Source organism: Sycon ciliatum, chromosome 4 (genome assembly GCF_964019385.1).
Source record: "Sycon ciliatum chromosome 4, ocSycCili1.1, whole genome shotgun sequence".
Taxonomy (NCBI): Eukaryota; Metazoa; Porifera; class Calcarea; order Leucosolenida; family Sycettidae; genus Sycon; species Sycon ciliatum.
Window position 1 is genome coordinate 282386 of NC_088646.1, and position 19244 is coordinate 301629.

A 19244-nucleotide genomic window follows, 5' to 3' on the forward strand; every position below is an offset into this window, starting at 1 on the left:
ACAGTACAGTACCCTGACCCATAACCACAGTTGCATGCGCTTGTTTATGGACTCTTCATACTTGTAATACAATCATGTGCAATACATTGCACTGTAGTATGCCTGTGTTTCCTGCCTCATACAGTCATAGCTGTCCTAAAGCCATGCAGCTACATGATGTAGCAACAGTTATAGCATGGACACAGTTCCATCAACCATCATCAGAAACCACACACACTATTCCACTGATTCTGCTATTTCCTAAAATCACTAGCTACACATGTACATGTCCCCAAGAGTAAACGAAAGAGCTTGGAAGCTCAGGGCCCTACGCTATGCTTTTATGCTTTTTTTTGCCTAGCTCATCGTACATGTTATTAGAACTGATGTAAATGTTTTATAGCCCACAATGCATGAGAAGCTTGGGTCCTCATGGTCCAAGGCATGCAGTAAACATGCCTACAATGAGTCCATCTACATGAACTTCTAAATAAAATAATTTCAGAACAATGGCTGCCAGGCAACAATTCAAAGCTCAAACAGTGCACACTCATTGTACATAATTATTATGACGTACACAGCTCATGTACAAGTAGGCCATCATAGCTAGCAGAGTACCAAAACTTCAGAAAGTGAGTGCAACTCATTGCGAACGACACAAAAAGAAAAGCACAGTACGTGTACAAGCTAAAATGTGCTGCAAAAGAAGTGGTTTGGATCAGTGAACACCAGCAGAATGCACAACATTCAAAATGAACAATGTTCCAAATAGATCACCAGAATGTGTGACTGAAAAGGAAACACACATCTGTGATGGCAGTAAAAGTAATTAGCTATGATGTTTGTATGTAGTGATGCACAATGTTCCATGACTAGTACCAAGAGTATAATATACTCTTGCTAGTACATGTAACTAGCACAGAACAAGGCTTTGTACTTTTGAGTAGTGAACTGTGCTCATGGGATGTATGGAGAAATAGACCTGATGAGATGAGCAGCATGAAGAAATATGACTTAAAATTGTATCAGAAAGCACACAAACTTGATCACCAGCCAACGTACATTGGACAAGTACAGACACAAGGTTCATTCAAGTGACTGGTAGTGGCATAAGTAACTGTTACTGGGCAAGGCTGGGTTGGGCTGCTCCTAAACCAAGGTTGAACTTTTTTAGGAGCCAACTAATTGATTGCAAGCAGTGCACGTCATCTCTGGAGTAGTGCTGCTACTGTTGCTGCAAACTGCAAATACTTGTCACATACACACACGTATGCTGCAAGTGGTATCAACAGGGCAGCACAACACAGAACCAGTCAGCATAGCTACCCGTTGAGTCCACACTGAGTACTGGCACATACACGTTGATTGGTCTAACACCATTGGCGGCCGGAGCAGTACAATGTCAACGCCTCTCCCAAACTCCTCTAGCTACTACTGGACACTTTGCGAGTGTCTTGAGATGTTTCTTTCACCAGTAAACGACATTGGCCAATAGCTGTAGACAAAACGTCACACAACATCACACAACACACAAACTACTAGTAAGCACACATGACAGCATTCCCACACATTCCCACACATTACTATATGCTCGTGCAAAGCTCGCTACGTTCATCACAATTAGAGCACTGTGACTTAGATGCGGGGAGCCAGGCTAAATATGCAGTTTGTTGTTCATTAGCCTTCATTGTGATCGATTCGGCCAGTAACTCTGGGCTTTGCTGAAGAGACCTAACAAGGTGAAAACAGCTAGCTATCCGGAGATTGACTATAATTATGCTCATGTAACTACTACAGAAGTAGTGTAACAAATGATTGCCATCGTGTATACTGGTATTAGAAATGCACACCATCGCACCGATAACATACTTTGAAGTACATATACAAATTACTCCATCTCCGAGAAGCTAGCTATTACAACCTTCCTAGGTCTCCTCAGCGGAGCTTAGGGCCGGGTTCCATTGCGGCTCCGCTGCTCAACATCCGCGGCTTGAAACGTCATCATTACCATAGTGACCGCGGCTCAAGCTGGAGCAGCGAGGCCACGGCTCACCGTGACCTTTCGCTACGATTCTTGATCAAAAACTGTTTCCCGTACTTTGCATTGTTTTGTACGCGAGAATTTTAAAATTCAAATTTTATTTCGTTGCGCAGGCCAGAACACGAGGTTTTTTTTATTTTGCGCCGCGAATGACGAGTGTCAGTGGAACCGCGCTGCTCCGCTACATGCAGCCAAGTGCCGCGGAGCAGCGGAGCCGCAGTGGAACCCGGCCCTTAGAGTCACATGTACAAATTATGTAGCATTCCTAGTGTGCATAACACACAGGTAAGTTAAAACCCAATCCGCTACAGCCTGGTAATAGTGAGGTTCTCTGAGCTCCGATGAGATCTAACAAGGTCGAAACAATCAGCAATGATCAACTAATAATAACTATTGCACATGTGGGGTAACCAAGGCAACACATCACGACAGCCACCGTTTTTAAAGGTAGAGTTGCGCTATGGACCTTAGACACAGATTTCACGGATACTGAACTGACCGGCACAGCCTGCTCATGGAAACTGAACTGACCAGTGTTAGTCTTGGTCATATGCTGTCTGATGAAGTGTTCTGACACGAAACTCGGAGTAACAGCGGAATGAGACTTGTTTGATTCATTGCTGTGTAATATTTGTATGTATGTATGTATGTATGTATGTATGTATGTATGTATGTATGTATGTATGTATGTAAACTCGGAGGGAGTTGTGGTTGCTCGTGAGAGTGCTCAATACACCAAGGTGCAGAGCCTAGTACACACACTTGAGAGGGACGAAAAGCGTTTCTTCTGTAACTCTGAGTTTCACGGTTTTAAAGTTGCTGTCTGATGATCGATTAAAACCGTGAAACTCAGAGTTACAGAAGAAACGCTTTTCGTCCCTCTCAAGTGTATGTATGTATGTATGTATGTATGTATGTATGTATGTATGTATGTATGTATGTATGTATGTATGTATGTATGTATGTATGTACATAGCAGACTCAGCGGAGGACGTTCAGGTTGGTTGTAACTCTGAGTTTCATGCCGCTAGGCAATCATCAGACAACTGATACTCGGGCCTACCCAACAGTATGCTTATAAACATAGAGCCACAAGCATAAACAAATTTAGCGCTAAATCTGGTGTGAGGTATGGGGAGAAAGCTAGCGCGGGCCAAGGCGCGACAGGGGAAGTGCCAGGATGGTGGCGGGCAACAGGCAGGTGTGAGCATGAAAGCGCGGAAAGAGGCGATGGGGAGGCAGTGTACAGCAGATGGGTGGAGGTGCCAGGAGGGTGGCGGGCAATGGGCCAGTGAGATCGCTACAAGTAGGGAGTCGTTTGGTGACGGGCAGGCGTGAGCAGAGTGGCATCGCCGACTACAGGCCAAGGGATTTTTGTTATTAATAATAATGGGTGCTCAGGCAAAGTGCAGTACAGTACTTGGTCAGTTCATTTGATAGGTGTGAAATTTGCGAGGCGGAACTTATTCTCGTGCCTGCATTTCGAGACCATCTCGGACCGCTTGTTGAGTAGGAGCTTCTTGGGTGTAGTCAGGATGTGGAATTTTTCCGCGGTACAAAGATTGCATTTTTTTGACTCACATCTGTATGATCGGCTCTTCTCCCGCACCTTCCATGTAATGGTCAACGGCTTTCCCTCGCTCTTCAGCTCCCATACGTGTTTTGCGAGCTCAGTGCTGTTTTTGTATTTTTCATGACGCATGGAGGTCAGGTGGTTGGCGTGACGGGCTTTGAAAGGTGTCTCTGATAGGCCGATGTAAATCTTGCTGGTAGATTCTGCAGTGGCCTCATACACAATCTCCTTCGTCTGGCACTCTCCGCGCAGCGGGCAGGATTCCTTGATTCTACAGTTGCATGCCTTGGTTTGTTCTGGCTCTCGGAGGTTGCTCTTGTTGTGGCTGCTGATGACCGCTCCCATGTTGGGCATGCAACTGTAGCTCACTTTCAGAGTGTTACGGTTGAAAATCTTCCCGAGCTTGGATGCTTTCGGGAAGTGCCTGGAGACAAGGCTCAGGAACCTACCAGCGACGTTTGTGCTAACGTTTTTGGAGTAGGGAGGGTTGAACCATATGATCTTCCGGCTGCGGTTCTTCCTGCCCATGTGCTCATGTGCCTCGGGCTGAAAGCTCAGCACTTCGGTGTATCCACTGGCCTTTAATGCGGTCTGGTACACGGGGGCTGCATGGTTGAATGCCTCCGCGTCGCTCGATATAGCGGAAAGGCGCTTGTTGACAGCAGCAGGGATGTTGTTGGTGATCCCAGGCGGGTGGTTGGACTGCTTGCTGACGTAGAGCGGGTTGTCATTTGGTTTTCGAAAGGGTTGAAATTTCCCGGTGTCCAGGTTCATGGTGACATCCAGGAAATCCACCACCTTCAAGTTCGCTTCGATGGTAATTTTGAGGTCGAAGCGCTTGAAGATTTCCGTCAACTTTTTTCTGAGGCGGTCTGCAGCCTGTGGGCTGGTGTCCTTGAGGGCGGCCAGTCCATCGTCTCTGTAGAGGCCGATAGCGGATCTATCGACGAGGCTTGAGAGCTGGTTGAGAAGAAAGGCTCCCACAAGTTCGCACGTCTCGGCGCCATCGTAACTTCCCATTGTTACGTCGAACATGTCGCCCTTGTCCTTCATCCAGGGGCGGCCATCGTGGAATAGGAGCGATTTCCGGGCGTGAAAGATGATGTCCATTTCACGCGGCTCGATCGTGGTGAATTGCTCCGCGAACGATAAGGCCTGACGGAGGAGCTGCTCACCAATTGACGGGTAGAATTCTACCACGTCAAAGCATAGGAACGTGTGGCGCTGTTTGTCGGGTATCTCCTTGAACCACTCGATCACTGACATGGTGCTCCTCCATAGGTTCACGGCCGTTTGGCGACGCACAGCAGCCACGATCTTCTCCAGTATAGCCTTGCTCACCACACCCACCTCCGATTTGGCTGGGTTAATGAGTCTGCAGGGCAGCGCTCTAGCGAAGTTGTTTTTGTGGTCTTTCAGTGTTATAAATGCTTCCGACTTAGCCAGTACATCCATCCTGTTTTGAAGATCTAGATCCTCTGCGATCTCCTTCGCCTCGCTGTTGACTTCATCGTAAGCATTCTCAGGCGCGATCTTGTAGTTTTTGGTGATGTTCTCCTTCATCAGCTTGCTGTATTGCTCTTTTGGTACTTGGTACAAATTCCGGGTTTTATCGGCTTTCACGATGATGTCTTTAGAGTTTTTGATCGTTTTGGTGTCTTTTCTCATAGTGTCTTGGAGGCTGTCTGATACTTGGCGGAAGCTGACCGTTTCAGCCACGCCAATGAGGTCCTCTTCGAAGGCCTTCAGTTCATCGACTTGCGGAGGACACGTCCTGCTTCTGAAGCCGAAGCGTTCTGGTTGCTCCTCTTCGCGTTCCTCACCATTGAGGTAGAAGAAGGCAGCCCACCTCATACGCTTGATGACTTGCTCAATCCTGTCAATCAGACATTTCCGGTACTGCTTGGGTGACGGTAGAGGGATGTTCTTCAGGGAATATCCAAGTTGCATTGGCCTTGAAGCGTCCATAGCTAGCTTGCAGTGTAGGGGTAGAGTGCTCGACTGGGTAAAGCCAGGAGCGTAGACGAATCCGTTGATCCCCGAGCTGCAGAGAGTGCTCAATGTCAGAGACACCTTTCAAAGCCCGTCACGCCAACCACCTGACCTCCATGCGTCATGAAAAATACAAAAACAGCACTGAGCTCGCAAAACACGTATGGGAGCTGAAGAGCGAGGGAAAGCCGTTGACCATTACATGGAAGGTGCGGGAGAAGAGCCGATCATACAGATGTGAGTCAAAAAAATGCAATCTTTGTACCGCGGAAAAATTCCACATCCTGACTACACCCAAGAAGCTCCTACTCAACAAGCGGTCCGAGATGGTCTCGAAATGCAGGCACGAGAATAAGTTCCGCCTCGCAAATTTCACACCTATCAAATGAACTGACCAAGTACTGTACTGCACTTTGCCTGAGCACCCATTATTATTAATAACAAAAATCCCTTGGCCTGTAGTCGGCGATGCCACTCTGCTCACGCCTGCCCGTCACCAAACGACTCCCTACTTGTAGCGATCTCACTGGCCCATTGCCCGCCACCCTCCTGGCACCTCCACCCATCTGCTGTACACTGCCTCCCCATCGCCTCTTTCCGCGCTTTCATGCTCACACCTGCCTGTTGCCCGCCACCATCCTGGCACTTCCCCTGTCGCGCCTTGGCCCGCGCTAGCTTTCTCCCCATACCTCACACCAGATTTAGCGCTAAATTTGTTTATGCTTGTGGCTCTATGTTTATAAGCATACTGTTGGGTAGGCCCGAGTATCAGTTGTCTGATGATTGCCTAGCGGCATGAAACTCAGAGTTACAACCAACCTGAACGTCCTCCGCTGAGTCTGCTATGTACTAAGCTCTGTCTCTGACATTGAGCACTCTCTGCAGCTCGGGGATCAACGGATTCGATTATGTATGTATGTATGTATGTATGTACAGTCAGACCTCGCTTAACCGCACACATCTGTTTTCCATAAAAATATCCGGATAGGCGAGGGAACCGGATAACTGAACACACATACTGGATATGTATGTGACATGTCAAAAGCAGTGGCATCGTACATACATGTAGACGGGTCCTATGCCGTACAACTGGCGTGCACAGTATGTAAAACAAGCGAGAAAAATGACAAGTGCATGCAACTGAGTGCTATCCGCATGCATCCAGCAGGTCAAGGACCTCATTTGCTTCTGCAACCGGATACGACAAAGCTTTTTTGTACACATTTTAACCAGTTTGTACACAAAATCATGCACCGGCATGCGGATCGGGAGGTCCGGTTATGTTGTATGCATAACATATGCTGCACATCGGTAACCAGCGATTTTCTTCCGGATGGCGAGGGATCCGGATAAACGAGGACCGGATAAGCGAGGTCTGACTGTATGTACGTATGTATGTATGTATGTATGTATGTATGTATGTATGTATGTATGCATGTACATGTATGTATGTATGTATGTATGTATGTATGTATGTATGTGTGGAAATTTTTATTTTCATTGCTATCAGGTTCGGCCTCATTTCCTCTGTGCTGCGCTGATGAGTTCACAAAGAACGAAACAGCATGCTGTCCGCAGATTGAGTATGTATGTATGTATGTATGTATGTATGTATGTACGTATGTATGTTGGCAAGCTGTGTGGTCGCCTGTTACAAAACCGCCTGCAGTTGATTGCAAACCGTGAGCTTCCTGAATCTCAGTGTGGGTTTCGACCAGGTCACGGCTGTATGGATGCTGTTTTCTCCGTATGCCAACTTGTGGTGAAGTCGTTTGAACACCGGCAGCAGACATTCTGCATCTTTGTGGACCTCTGCTAAAGCTTGGTGTACCTCCCAGCCTCGTCTCCCTCATTGAGTCCTTCCATACCAACATGGAGGCTACCGTACGAGTTGCTGGTGAGTCCTCTGGCACGATTCATGTGCGGAATGGCCTGAGGCAAGGCTGTGTGATGGCACCCGTTTTGTTTAATCTGTTCTTCAGGTTGGTCATGGAGCGTTGGCGTGAGACTTTGGCTGAGCGTGACATCGATGCTGGTGTGTCCTTCCGTCATGTCGATGGTAACCTTTTCCCGCGTTCTGTTCGACGAGCACAGTCGACGGTGGCTACAGACTTTGAATATGCTGATGATGCTGTGCTACTTGCGTCTTCTCTCGCCGTGCTGCTGAGGATTGTCTAGTTGTTTTCTATGACGTAGCGGCTTCGTTTGGTCTGTCCGTAAGCATCCCCAAAACGAATTTATCATTGCGGGTCATTTTGCTTCTGAGGCGGATTGTGCCCCCATCCTGGTTGCTGGCGACCAAGTCGAGTGTGTACCGTCTTTTGTATATCTTGGAAGCGTCATCACACCTGACACCAGATCCTGTCATGACGTCGCTCGGGATCGCTGGGGAGATCCCATTGCGCTATCGGAGAAGATCCGGCATCGGCGCCTCGAATGGCTTGGTCATGTTGTATGCCTTGAACCTGAGCGTGCGCCGCGACAGCTCTTGTTTGGGTCCCTGGAAACGACCCGGCCTGCCCAGGGTCCTCGTTGGCGCTGGAAGGATGTGTTGCGTGGCGACCTCCAACATCTTCCAAACTGGTTTGACGTGGCCTCGGAGAGGTCTGAATGGTGCCAGTTTGTGCATGCACCACCTTCATCGAAGCCAGCACCTGCTCGCGTGGAATGCACCGTATGCCGCAGAACATTTGCAAAGCCGCACTACATGGCTCGTCACAAGTGTACCGCTGAGAAGAGGATGCCCATCCATCTCCAGCGTGGTGCACTCCAAAGTGATATCTGCAGCAGATGGTTTGCCAGCGCTGGAGGCCGTGCTGTCCACAAGTGCACCCGCAGTACGATCAGCACCCAAGCTCGCCCGCCCTCGTCTAGTCGAGAGTCGATTCTCCTGGACAGTGGCAAACTCCAAAGCTCAATGTGCCAACGCCAGTTTTCGCCATCCGGTTTTAAGCGGCACAAATGCAGCCGTGGCAGTCGCCCTACTTGTAAACAGAGGGAAACCTTCGAATATGAGTGCCGGCTCTGCAACAAACGTTTTCGGCTTCCACGAGATCTCAACCGGCATGTGGCTCGCCAGCATGGACTCTCTTACCTTGACTCTGGCTCCCTGTCACAAGGGAGTGACATGGCCCTATGGGGCAGTCATGCTAAAAATTTAAAAAAAATGTATGTATGTACGTATGTATGTATGTATGTATGTACATAGCAGACTCAGCGGAGGACGTTCAGGTTGGTTGTAACTCTGAGTTTCATGCCGCTAGGCAATCATCAGACAACTGATACTCGGGTCTACCCAACAGTATGCTTATAAACACATAGGGCCACAAGCATAAACAAATTTAGCGCTAAATCTGGTGTGAGGTATGGGGAGAAAGCTGGCGCGGGCCAAGGCGCGACAGTGGAAGTGCCAGGAGGGTGGCGGGCAACAGGCAGGTGTGAGCATGAAAGTGCGGAAAGAGGCGATGGGGAGGCAGTGTACAGCAGATGTGTGGGGGGAGGGTGGGGGTGCCAGGAGGGTGGCGGGCAATGGCCCAGTGAGATCACTACAAGTAGGGAGTCGTTTGGTGACGGGCAGGCGTGAGCAGAGTGGCATCGCCAACAACAGGCCAAGGGATTGTGTTATTAATAATAATAATGGGTGCTCAGGCAAAGTGCAGTACAGTACTTGGTCAGTTCATGTGATAGGTGTGAAATTTGCGAGGCGGAACTTATTCTCATGCCTGCATTTCGAGACCATCTCAGACCGCTTGTTGAGTAGGAGCTTCTTGGGTGTAGTCAGGATGTGGAATTTTTCCGCGGTACAAAGATTGCATTTTTTTGACTCACATCTGTATGATCGGCTCTTCTCCCGCACCTTCCATGTGATGGTCAACGGCTTTCCCTCGCTCTTCAGCTCCCATACGTGTTTTGCGAGCTCAGTGCTGTTTTTGTATTTTTCATGACGCATGGAGGTCAGGTGGTTGGCGTGACGGGCTTTGAAAGGTGTCTCTGATAGGCCGATGTAAATCTTGCTGGTAGATTCTGCAGTGGCCTCATACACAATCTCCTTCGTCTGGCACTCTCCGCGCAGCGGGCAGGATTCCTTAATTCTGCAGTTGCATGCCTTGGTTTGTTCTGGCTCTCGCAGGTTGCTCTTGTTGTGGCTGCTGATGACCGCTCCCATGTTGGGCATACAACTGTAGCTCACTTTCAGAGTGTTACGGTTAAAAATCTTCCCGAGCTTGGATGTTTTCGGGAAGTGCCTGGAGACAAGGCTCAGGAACCTACCAGCGACGTTTGTGCTAACGTTTTTGGAGTAGGGAGGGTTGAACCATATGACCTTCCGGCTGCGGTTCTTCCTGCCCCTGCGCTCATGTGCCTCGGGCTGAAAGTTCAGCACTTCGGTGTATCCACTGGCCTTTAATGCGGTCTGGTACACGGGGGCTGCATGGTTGAATGCCTCCGCGTCGCTCGATATAGCAGAAAGGCGCTTGTTGACAGCAGCAGGGATGTTGTTGGTAATCCCAGGCGGGTGGTTGGACTGCTTGCTGACGTAGAGCGGGTTGTCATTGGGCTTTCGGAAGGGTTGAAATTTCCCGGTGCCCAGGTTCATGGTGACATCCAGGAAATCCACCACCTTCAAGTTCGCTTCGATGGTAATTTTTAGGTCGAAGCGCTTGAATATTTCCGTCAGCTTTTTTCTGAGGCGGTCTGCAGCCTGTGGGCTGGTGTCCTTGAGGGCGGCCAGTCCATCGTCTCGGTAGAGGCCGATAGCGGATCTACCGACGAGGCTTGAGAGCTGGTTGAGAAGAAAGGCCCCCACAAGTTCGCACGTCTCGGCGCCATCGTAACTTCCCATTGTTACGTCAAACATGTCGCCCTTGTCCTTCATCCAGGGGCGGCCATCGTGGAATAGGAGCGATTTCCGGGCGTGAAAGATGATGTCCATTTCACGCGGCTCGATCGTGATGAATTGCTCCGCGAACGATAAGGCCTGACGGAGGAGCTGCTCACCAATTGACGGGTAGAATTCTACCACGTCAAAGCATAGGAACGTGTGGCGCTGTTTGTCGGGTATCTCCTTGAACCACTCGATCACTGACATGGTGCTCCTCCATAGGTTCACGGCCGTTTGGCGACGCACAGCAGCCACGATCTTCTCCAGTATAGCCTTGCTCACCACACCCACTTCCGATTTTGCTGGGTTAATGAGTCTGCAGGGCAGCGCCCTAGCGAAGTTGTTTTTGTGGTCTTTCAGTGTTATAAATGCCTCCGACTTAGCCAGTACATCCATCCTGTTTTGAAGATTTAGATCCTCTGCGATCTCCCTCGCCTCGCTGTTGACTTCATCGTAAGCATTCTCAGGCGCGATCTTGTAATTTTTGGTGATGTTCTCCCTCATCAGCTTGCTGTATTGCTCTTTTGGTACTTCGTACAAATTCCGGGTTTTATCGGCTTTCACGATGATGTCCTTAGAGTTTTTGATCGTTTTGGTGTCTTTTCTCATAGTGTCTTGGAGGCTGTCTGATACTTGGCGGAAGCTGACAGTTTCAGCCACGCCAATGAGGTCCTCTTCGAAGGCCTTCAGTTCATCGACTTGCGGAGGACACGTCCTGCTTCTGAAGCCGAAGCGTTCTGGTTGCTCCTCTTCGCGTTCCTCGCCATTGAGGTAGAACAAGGCAGCCCACCTCATACGCTTGATGACTTGCTCAATCCTGTCAATTAGACATTTCCGGTACTGCTTGGGTGAAGGTAGAGGGATATTCTTCAGGGAATATCCCAGTTGCATTGGCCTTGAAGCGTCCATAGCTAGCTTGCAGTGTAGGGGTAGAGTGCTCGACTGGGTAAGGCCAGGAGCGTAGACAAAATCCGTTGATCCCCGAGCTGCAGAGAGTGCTCAATGTCAGAGACAGAGCTTAGTACATAGCAGACTCAGCGGAGGACGTTCAGGTTGGTTGTAACTCTGAGTTTCATGCCGCTAGGCAATCATCAGACAACTGATACTCGGGTCTACCCAACAGTATGCTTATAAACACATAGGGCCACAAGCATAAACAAATTTAGCGCTAAATCTGGTGTGAGGTATGGGGAGAAAGCTGGCGCGGGCCAAGGCGCGACAGTGGAAGTGCCAGGAGGGTGGCGGGCAACAGGCAGGTGTGAGCATGAAAGTGCGGAAAGAGGCGATGGGGAGGCAGTGTACAGCAGATGTGTGGGGGGAGGGTGGGGGTGCCAGGAGGGTGGCGGGCAATGGCCCAGTGAGATCACTACAAGTAGGGAGTCGTTTGGTGACGGGCAGGCGTGAGCAGAGTGGCATCGCCAACAACAGGCCAAGGGATTGTGTTATTAATAATAATAATGGGTGCTCAGGCAAAGTGCAGTACAGTACTTGGTCAGTTCATGTGACCAAGTACTGTACTGCACTTTGCCTGAGCACCCATTATTATTATTAATAACACAATCCCTTGGCCTGTTGTTGGCGATGCCACTCTGCTCACGCCTGCCCGTCACCAAACGACTCCCTACTTGTAGTGATCTCACTGGGCCATTGCCCGCCACCCTCCTGGCACCCCCACCCTCCCCCCACACATCTGCTGTACACTGCCTCCCCATCGCCTCTTTCCGCACTTTCATGCTCACACCTGCCTGTTGCCCGCCACCCTCCTGGCACTTCCACTGTCGCGCCTTGGCCCGCGCCAGCTTTCTCCCCATACCTCACACCAGATTTAGCGCTAAATTTGTTTATGCTTGTGGCCCTATGTGTTTATAAGCATACTGTTGGGTAGACCCGAGTATCAGTTGTCTGATGATTGCCTAGCGGCATGAAACTCAGAGTTACAACCAACCTGAACGTCCTCCGCTGAGTCTGCTATGTACTAAGCTCTGTCTCTGACATTGAGCACTCTCTGCAGCTCGGGGATCAACGGATTTTTGTCTACGCTCCTGGCCTTACCCAGTCGAGCACTCTACCCCTACACTGCAAGCTAGCTATGGACGCTTCAAGGCCAATGCAACTGGGATATTCCCTGAAGAATATCCCTCTACCTTCACCCAAGCAGTACCGGAAATGTCTAATTGACAGGATTGAGCAAGTCATCAAGCGTATGAGGTGGGCTGCCTTGTTCTACCTCAATGGCGAGGAACGCGAAGAGGAGCAACCAGAACGCTTTGGCTTCAGAAGCAGGACGTGTCCTCCGCAAGTCGATGAACTGAAGGCCTTCGAAGAGGACCTCATTGGCGTGGCTGAAACTGTCAGCTTCCGCCAAGTATCAGACAGCCTCCAAGACACTATGAGAAAAGACACCAAAACGATCAAAAACTCTAAGGACATCATCGTGAAAGCCGATAAAACCCGGAATTTGTACGAAGTACCAAAAGAGCAATACAGCAAGCTGATGAGGGAGAACATCACCAAAAATTACAAGATCGCGCCTGAGAATGCTTACGATGAAGTCAACAGCGAGGCGAGGGAGATCGCAGAGGATCTAAATCTTCAAAACAGGATGGATGTACTGGCTAAGTCGGAGGCATTTATAACACTGAAAGACCACAAAAACAACTTCGCTAGGGCGCTGCCCTGCAGACTCATTAACCCAGCAAAATCGGAAGTGGGTGTGGTGAGCAAGGCTATACTGGAGAAGATCGTGGCTGCTGTGCGTCGCCAAACGGCCGTGAACCTATGGAGGAGCACCATGTCAGTGATCGAGTGGTTCAAGGAGATACCCGACAAACAGCGCCACACGTTCCTATGCTTTGACGTGGTAGAATTCTACCCGTCAATTGGTGAGCAGCTCCTCCGTCAGGCCTTATCGTTCGCGGAGCAATTCATCACGATCGAGCCGCGTGAAATGGACATCATCTTTCACGCCCGGAAATCGCTCCTATTCCACGATGGCCGCCCCTGGATGAAGGACAAGGGCGACATGTTTGACGTAACAATGGGAAGTTACGATGGCGCCGAGACGTGCGAACTTGTGGGGGCCTTTCTTCTCAACCAGCTCTCAAGCCTCGTCGGTAGATCCGCTATCGGCCTCTACCGAGACGATGGTCTGGCCGCCCTCAAGGACACCAGCCCACAGGCTGCAGACCGCCTCAGAAAAAAGCTGACGGAAATATTCAAGCGCTTCGACCTAAAAATTACCATCGAAGCGAACTTGAAGGTGGTGGATTTCCTGGATGTCACCATGAACCTGGACACCGGGAAATTTCAACCCTTCCGAAAGCCCAATGACAACCCGCTCTACGTCAGCAAGCAGTCCAACCACCCGCCTGGGATTACCAACAACATCCCTGCTGCTGTCAACAAGCGCCTTTCTGCTATATCGAGCGACGCGGAGGCATTCAACCATGCAGCCCCCGTGTACCAGACCGCATTAAAGGCCAGTGGATACACCGAAGTGCTGAACTTTCAGCCCGAGGCACATGAGCGCAGGGGCAGGAAGAACCGCAGCCGGAAGGTCATATGGTTCAACCCTCCCTACTCCAAAAACGTTAGCACAAACGTCGCTGGTAGGTTCCTGAGCCTTGTCTCCAGGCACTTCCCGAAAACATCCAAGCTCGGGAAGATTTTTAACCGTAACACTCTGAAAGTGAGCTACAGTTGTATCTCCAACATGGGAGCGGTCATCAGCAGCCACAACAAGAGCAACCTGCGAGAGCCAGAACAAACCAAGGCATGCAACTGCAGAATTAAGGAATCCTGCCCGCTGCGCGGAGAGTGCCAGACGAAGGAGATTGTGTATGAGGCCACTGCAGAATCTACCAGCAAGATTTACATCGGCCTATCAGAGACACCTTTCAAAGCCCGTCGCGCCAACCACCTGACCTCCATGCGTCATGAAAAATACAAAAACAGCACTGAGCTCGCAAAACACGTATGGGAGCTGAAGAGCGAGGGAAAGCCGTTGACCATCACATGGAAGGTGCGGGAGAAGAGCCGATCATACAGATGTGAGTCAAAAAAATGCAATCTTTGTACCGCGGAAAAATTCCACATCCTGACTACACCCAAGAAGCTCCTACTCAACAAGCGGTCTGAGATGGTCTCGAAATGCAGGCATGAGAATAAGTTCCGCCTCGCAAATTTCACACCTATCACATGAACTGACCAAGTACTGTACTGCACTTTGCCTGAGCACCCATTATTATTATTAATAACACAATCCCTTGGCCTGTTGTTGGCGATGCCACTCTGCTCACGCCTGCCCGTCACCAAACGACTCCCTACTTGTAGTGATCTCACTGGGCCATTGCCCGCCACCCTCCTGGCACCCCCACCCTCCCCCCACACATCTGCTGTACACTGCCTCCCCATCGCCTCTTTCCGCACTTTCATGCTCACACCTGCCTGTTGCCCGCCACCCTCCTGGCACTTCCACTGTCGCGCCTTGGCCCGCGCCAGCTTTCTCCCCATACCTCACACCAGATTTAGCGCTAAATTTGTTTATGCTTGTGGCCCTATGTGTTTATAAGCATACTGTTGGGTAGACCCGAGTATCAGTTGTCTGATGATTGCCTAGCGGCATGAAACTCAGAGTTACAACCAACCTGAACGTCCTCCGCTGAGTCTGCTATGTACTAAGCTCTGTCTCTGACATTGAGCACTCTCTGCAGCTCGGGGATCAACGGATTTTGATGTATGTATGTATGTATTACTTTGCCAGCAACGTCGAGGAGTGATATCCCACGCCAGTTATCGCATAACGTCAAATTGCCCTTCTTAGGAATCGGGACCAAAACGGCATCCTTCCACTCCTGTGGAACTTCACCCGCCTGAAAGCAGTCAACCGCAAGCTCATGTAGCTTGGAGACGAGCATCGGGCCACCGTATTTCAGTAGTTCGGGCAAAATACCAGAGTATCCAGGTGCCTTCCTGTTTTGCAGAGTCCCAAGGGCCTTGCGGACTTCCTCAATTGTTGGCACCCCTGCGCACATCAGCAGATGACGTGCAGCATGTCACTGAGTTTACCTACCTTGGTTGCCTCATAACACCTGATGGCACAACATCTGCAGACGTCACCCATCGCATAGCTGCAGCCTCCAAAGCTTTCGGACGCCTCCGTAAGCCAGTCTTACACAACAGAGATTTACCGGTCTCCACGAAACGTAATGTATACACAGCCACTGTTCTCTCAGCATTGCTGTATGGCTCTGAAACCTGGACACCCCTGCAGCGGGATGTGCGTCGTTTGGAAGTATTCCACAACCAATGCTTGCGGACTATATTTGGCATCAGCGGAAAGAGGCAGCAAGAGGAACGCTTGTTCTCATCCACAGTCCGAACGTGGTGGGGTGATACCGAGCTAGTTACAGAGAAGATTATGTTTTGCAGACTGACTTGGCTTGGTCATGTTATCCGCATGTCGCCCGAACGCTTGCCACGGCTACTCCTGTTCGGTTCACTGACCCAGACGCGACCTCAACACAAGCCCAAGAAGCGGTGGAAAGATGCAATCCGTGCTGACCTCAAGATGGCCAATGTCAAGGAGAGAGACTTGTGTGATGCAACCAGCTGCCGGAGTACTTGGAGGTCAGAATGCCGTGAAGCTGTTGCTTGCGCGCACCGCACCAGGACTGAGCACAAGATCAAGCCGGTCCTGTGCGACACCTGCGGCCGGAGTTTCTCTCAGCCCCGCTACATGGCGCGTCACAAGTGCACAGTGGAGCGAGCAAAGCCGGTGAGAGAGCAGTCTGGGTCTGTTCAGTGTAATGCGTGCGGCCGCTGGCTCCTATCTCGTGGGGGCTTGGCGAACCATCGGTGCGGCAATGATCCAGCTCATTCCCTCAGCCAGCCTCGACGGCAGCAACAACAACAGAAACCGCCAGCAGTTCGAGACGGGGCAGGTTTGACGTGCCTTGTATGCCAGCGAACCTTCACGTCCATCAGTGAAAGGACTCGACACAAGTGCAAACTGACTGACATCCAAACTACAGCGGCACCACCCCTGGAGTGCTCCACCTGTCACCGGACCTTCCGCTCGACTAGCGGCCGGACACACCACCGATGCGGCAGGGTGACTAGTACCATTTGACTTGTCCCTTCGGGGACTGCGTAGCCAGACTTGGCAGCAGGATCAAGATCAAGATGTATGTATGTATGTATGTATGTATGTGTGTGTGTGTGTGTGTGTGTGTGTGGTGTGTGTGTGTATGTGTGTTGGCCTGGACGGCTGGGGACACCCCAGGTGGGGTATTCTGAGGTGGGGTATTCACCCCTGAGGTGGGGTATTCACCGACAGAAGACTTGGTCGGATAGTTACGATGCTGACACTCTCCTCGTCGCCCCCACCTCGGAGTCCTTCGCGAGGCTTTGCAAGCCCGCGAGTGGAGCAAATTACCGCACGAAGACGACGACTTGGAACGACTCTGAGCGTTGGCTCATGGAATGTTCGCTCTGTTGTGGAGAGTGATGGACCAGTTCTAGCGGCAGCCGTGAGAGGAATCGTTTCCGATGATAAGCCAGAGCCATAGCTGCTGGAGATGGCTCTCTCGAACATGGTCCCGCTCGTCGTTCTATATTGTCGGCCCCGTAAGGGGACACGTGACCGTAATGGCAGTGTTTACCAGGACCAGGACCAGGGTATGTGTGTGCATGTGTGTGTGTGTTTGTGTGTATACATGTGAGTACACATGTATACTGGCACTTTACTACAGTACATCTTCTTATGTTCTGTATGGTTGAGTGGGTAGGGAATTTGGTTGAGTGGGTAGGGAATTTGGTTGAGTGGGTAGGGAATTTGGTTGAGTGCGTAGGGAATTTGGTTGAGTGGGTAGGGAATTTGATGTGCACACGACTAAGGTCATAAGTGTACTTACACTTCTTTAGTCTCTCCATTGCAATACGAGATCCAGCGTACGCAGGTTTGATATCACGGCCAATTTCTTCTACAGCCACCATCAGTGCATGATACCGCTTTTCTAATTGTTCCTCTGGCGTTAGTACTACTGGTGCAGGCATGTCAGAACTGGGCACAAGATACTGGATTTGCTGTGTGATCGGCGCAGGCATTGTAGCAGGCACTGTAGTACTGGCAGTAGCTCCAGCAGTTGTAGCAGTTGTAGCTACTGCAGCAGCAGCAGCAGCAGCACCAGCAGTTGTGACAGTAGCTGGAGTTGGAACAGCAGCAGCAGGTATTTGGGAAGTATCTGTTGTTAACTGTTGACTCATTGCTTGAGCTGCGATCGTGGAAGTGCTAGGAGTAGCCGTTGCAAGCATAGTGCTTGTAGCTGTTGTTGATGGTGCAGATGATGCCAGCGATGACACAGGCGCAGTTGCACCTGGTGCAGGTGCAGGCATTGGTGTGAGGCGGTCACTTGCTTCGGCAGACGTGTCCATAGTCGTCTTGCCAGTGGAAGCCTGTGCAGCACCGCTGGTATTGCCACTGTCACTCACATCTGAACATTTATACGCAGAAGCAGCACATATGCGTACACATGCACACACGCACATACATGTACACACACACTCAGACACTCAGATTCAGACACACACACACACACACGCACGCACACACACACACACACACACATGTACATCCATACATGCACGCGCGCACACACACACATACACACACACACACACACATACACACACACACATACACACACACATACACACACACACATACACACACACACAAATGTATAGACACATGTGCGCGCACACATGCAAGCACACACACACACGCACATACACATCTAACGATGGCAACGACAACACCCTACTAGTCTGTAGTACCAAGTAGGCAAGGGGGCATACGCCAGCATGTGACCAGAATGTGCAAATCTGCATACCATTTTTTCCAGGGTCAAGGCCGCAGAAAATGACCCCTGCGGCTCGCATATCCCAAACATGTATTTTCATACAAACAATACAAACTAAAATGTGACATTTCGTGTCCAGGGGGGGATCTTGGAGGCCGTGAATGCCGTCTTGCACTACACGTGCATTTGTACCACCTGCGACATCCATTTAGACTACTAACCGTAACAAACTGCTCACCACAACCAATAAGGCACCAGAACTAAGAGAACGCCTGCACACATCATGACATCACTAGCCACCGACTGTTTTTACCTCCCGCATCCGAAATTGGATCAGGACTATATTATTACTAATAGGCACATGGAAACACTCAAATAATTCCACACATCTACACAAAAATACAGAATTTAGGTGCAACGAGGGCAAAGTCAATTTTGCAGAATGTGGTCAATTTCTGGCTGTACATTTGCAATAAATTCGAATGCGTATGTAATGTATCTTGTAATCAGGTACACACTCAAACGAAATCTTGAGTTTGGACTTGCTGCTGTCTGGGGGTAAGAGCTTCGACTTTAGCCTTGAGTAGTTCCTAACAATATACAATAATTATAATACCGCCTTTTGGCTCTGGGTGGCTTACCTCTGTTGGGCTCCATGGATTCCATGTGTTCACGTATCTACAATTGTACGTCCTCTTGAAGTCAAAAGTACTAAAATGATACGAATGAAAAAGTATTCAATGAAAGTGCAATTGCTTGAAAGGAAATAATTGACGACACCTCAACAGCTTACAACGGACAAAGTGACACGGAAGATCACCAGTACAACGCGAAACATAACGTCCGTGCATTCATCGTCAAAAGTGGCATACGGACATACAGAGTTGCGTACCTCATTTTTGCGCAAAAAAGAGTGAA

At 50.0% G+C, this 19244-nt stretch overlaps 1 protein-coding gene across 1 annotated transcript; it reads right to left on the reverse strand.

The window, feature by feature from the left end:
• Positions 1 to 458: 458 nt before the first annotated feature.
• Positions 459 to 19182, reverse strand: LOC135813751 (cyclin-dependent kinase 2-associated protein 2-like). Its single transcript, XM_065326758.1, has 3 exons — positions 18968 to 19182; positions 17379 to 17957; positions 459 to 1474 (listed from the first exon to the last, which is right to left on the reverse strand). The coding sequence occupies exons 1-3, from the start codon at positions 18990 to 18992 to the stop codon at positions 1404 to 1406; spliced, it is 675 nt and encodes a 224-aa protein (XP_065182830.1). The 5' UTR covers positions 18993 to 19182; the 3' UTR covers positions 459 to 1403.
• Positions 19183 to 19244: the final 62 nt, after the last annotated feature.

Bases quoted from the DNA above. Each gene is read 5' to 3' on its own strand.
- LOC135813751 (XM_065326758.1), bottom strand. From the start codon at position 18,992: ATGGAATCCATGGAGCCCAACAGAG. The intron at 17,958-18,967 runs GTAAGCCACCCA...ATAAATGTTCAG, and splicing joins ATCCATGGAGCCCAACAGAG to ATGTGAGTGACAGTGGCAAT. The intron at 1,475-17,378 runs GTAAGTACACTT...TTTTGTCTACAG, and splicing joins AATGGAGAGACTAAAGAAGT to CTATTGGCCAATGTCGTTTA.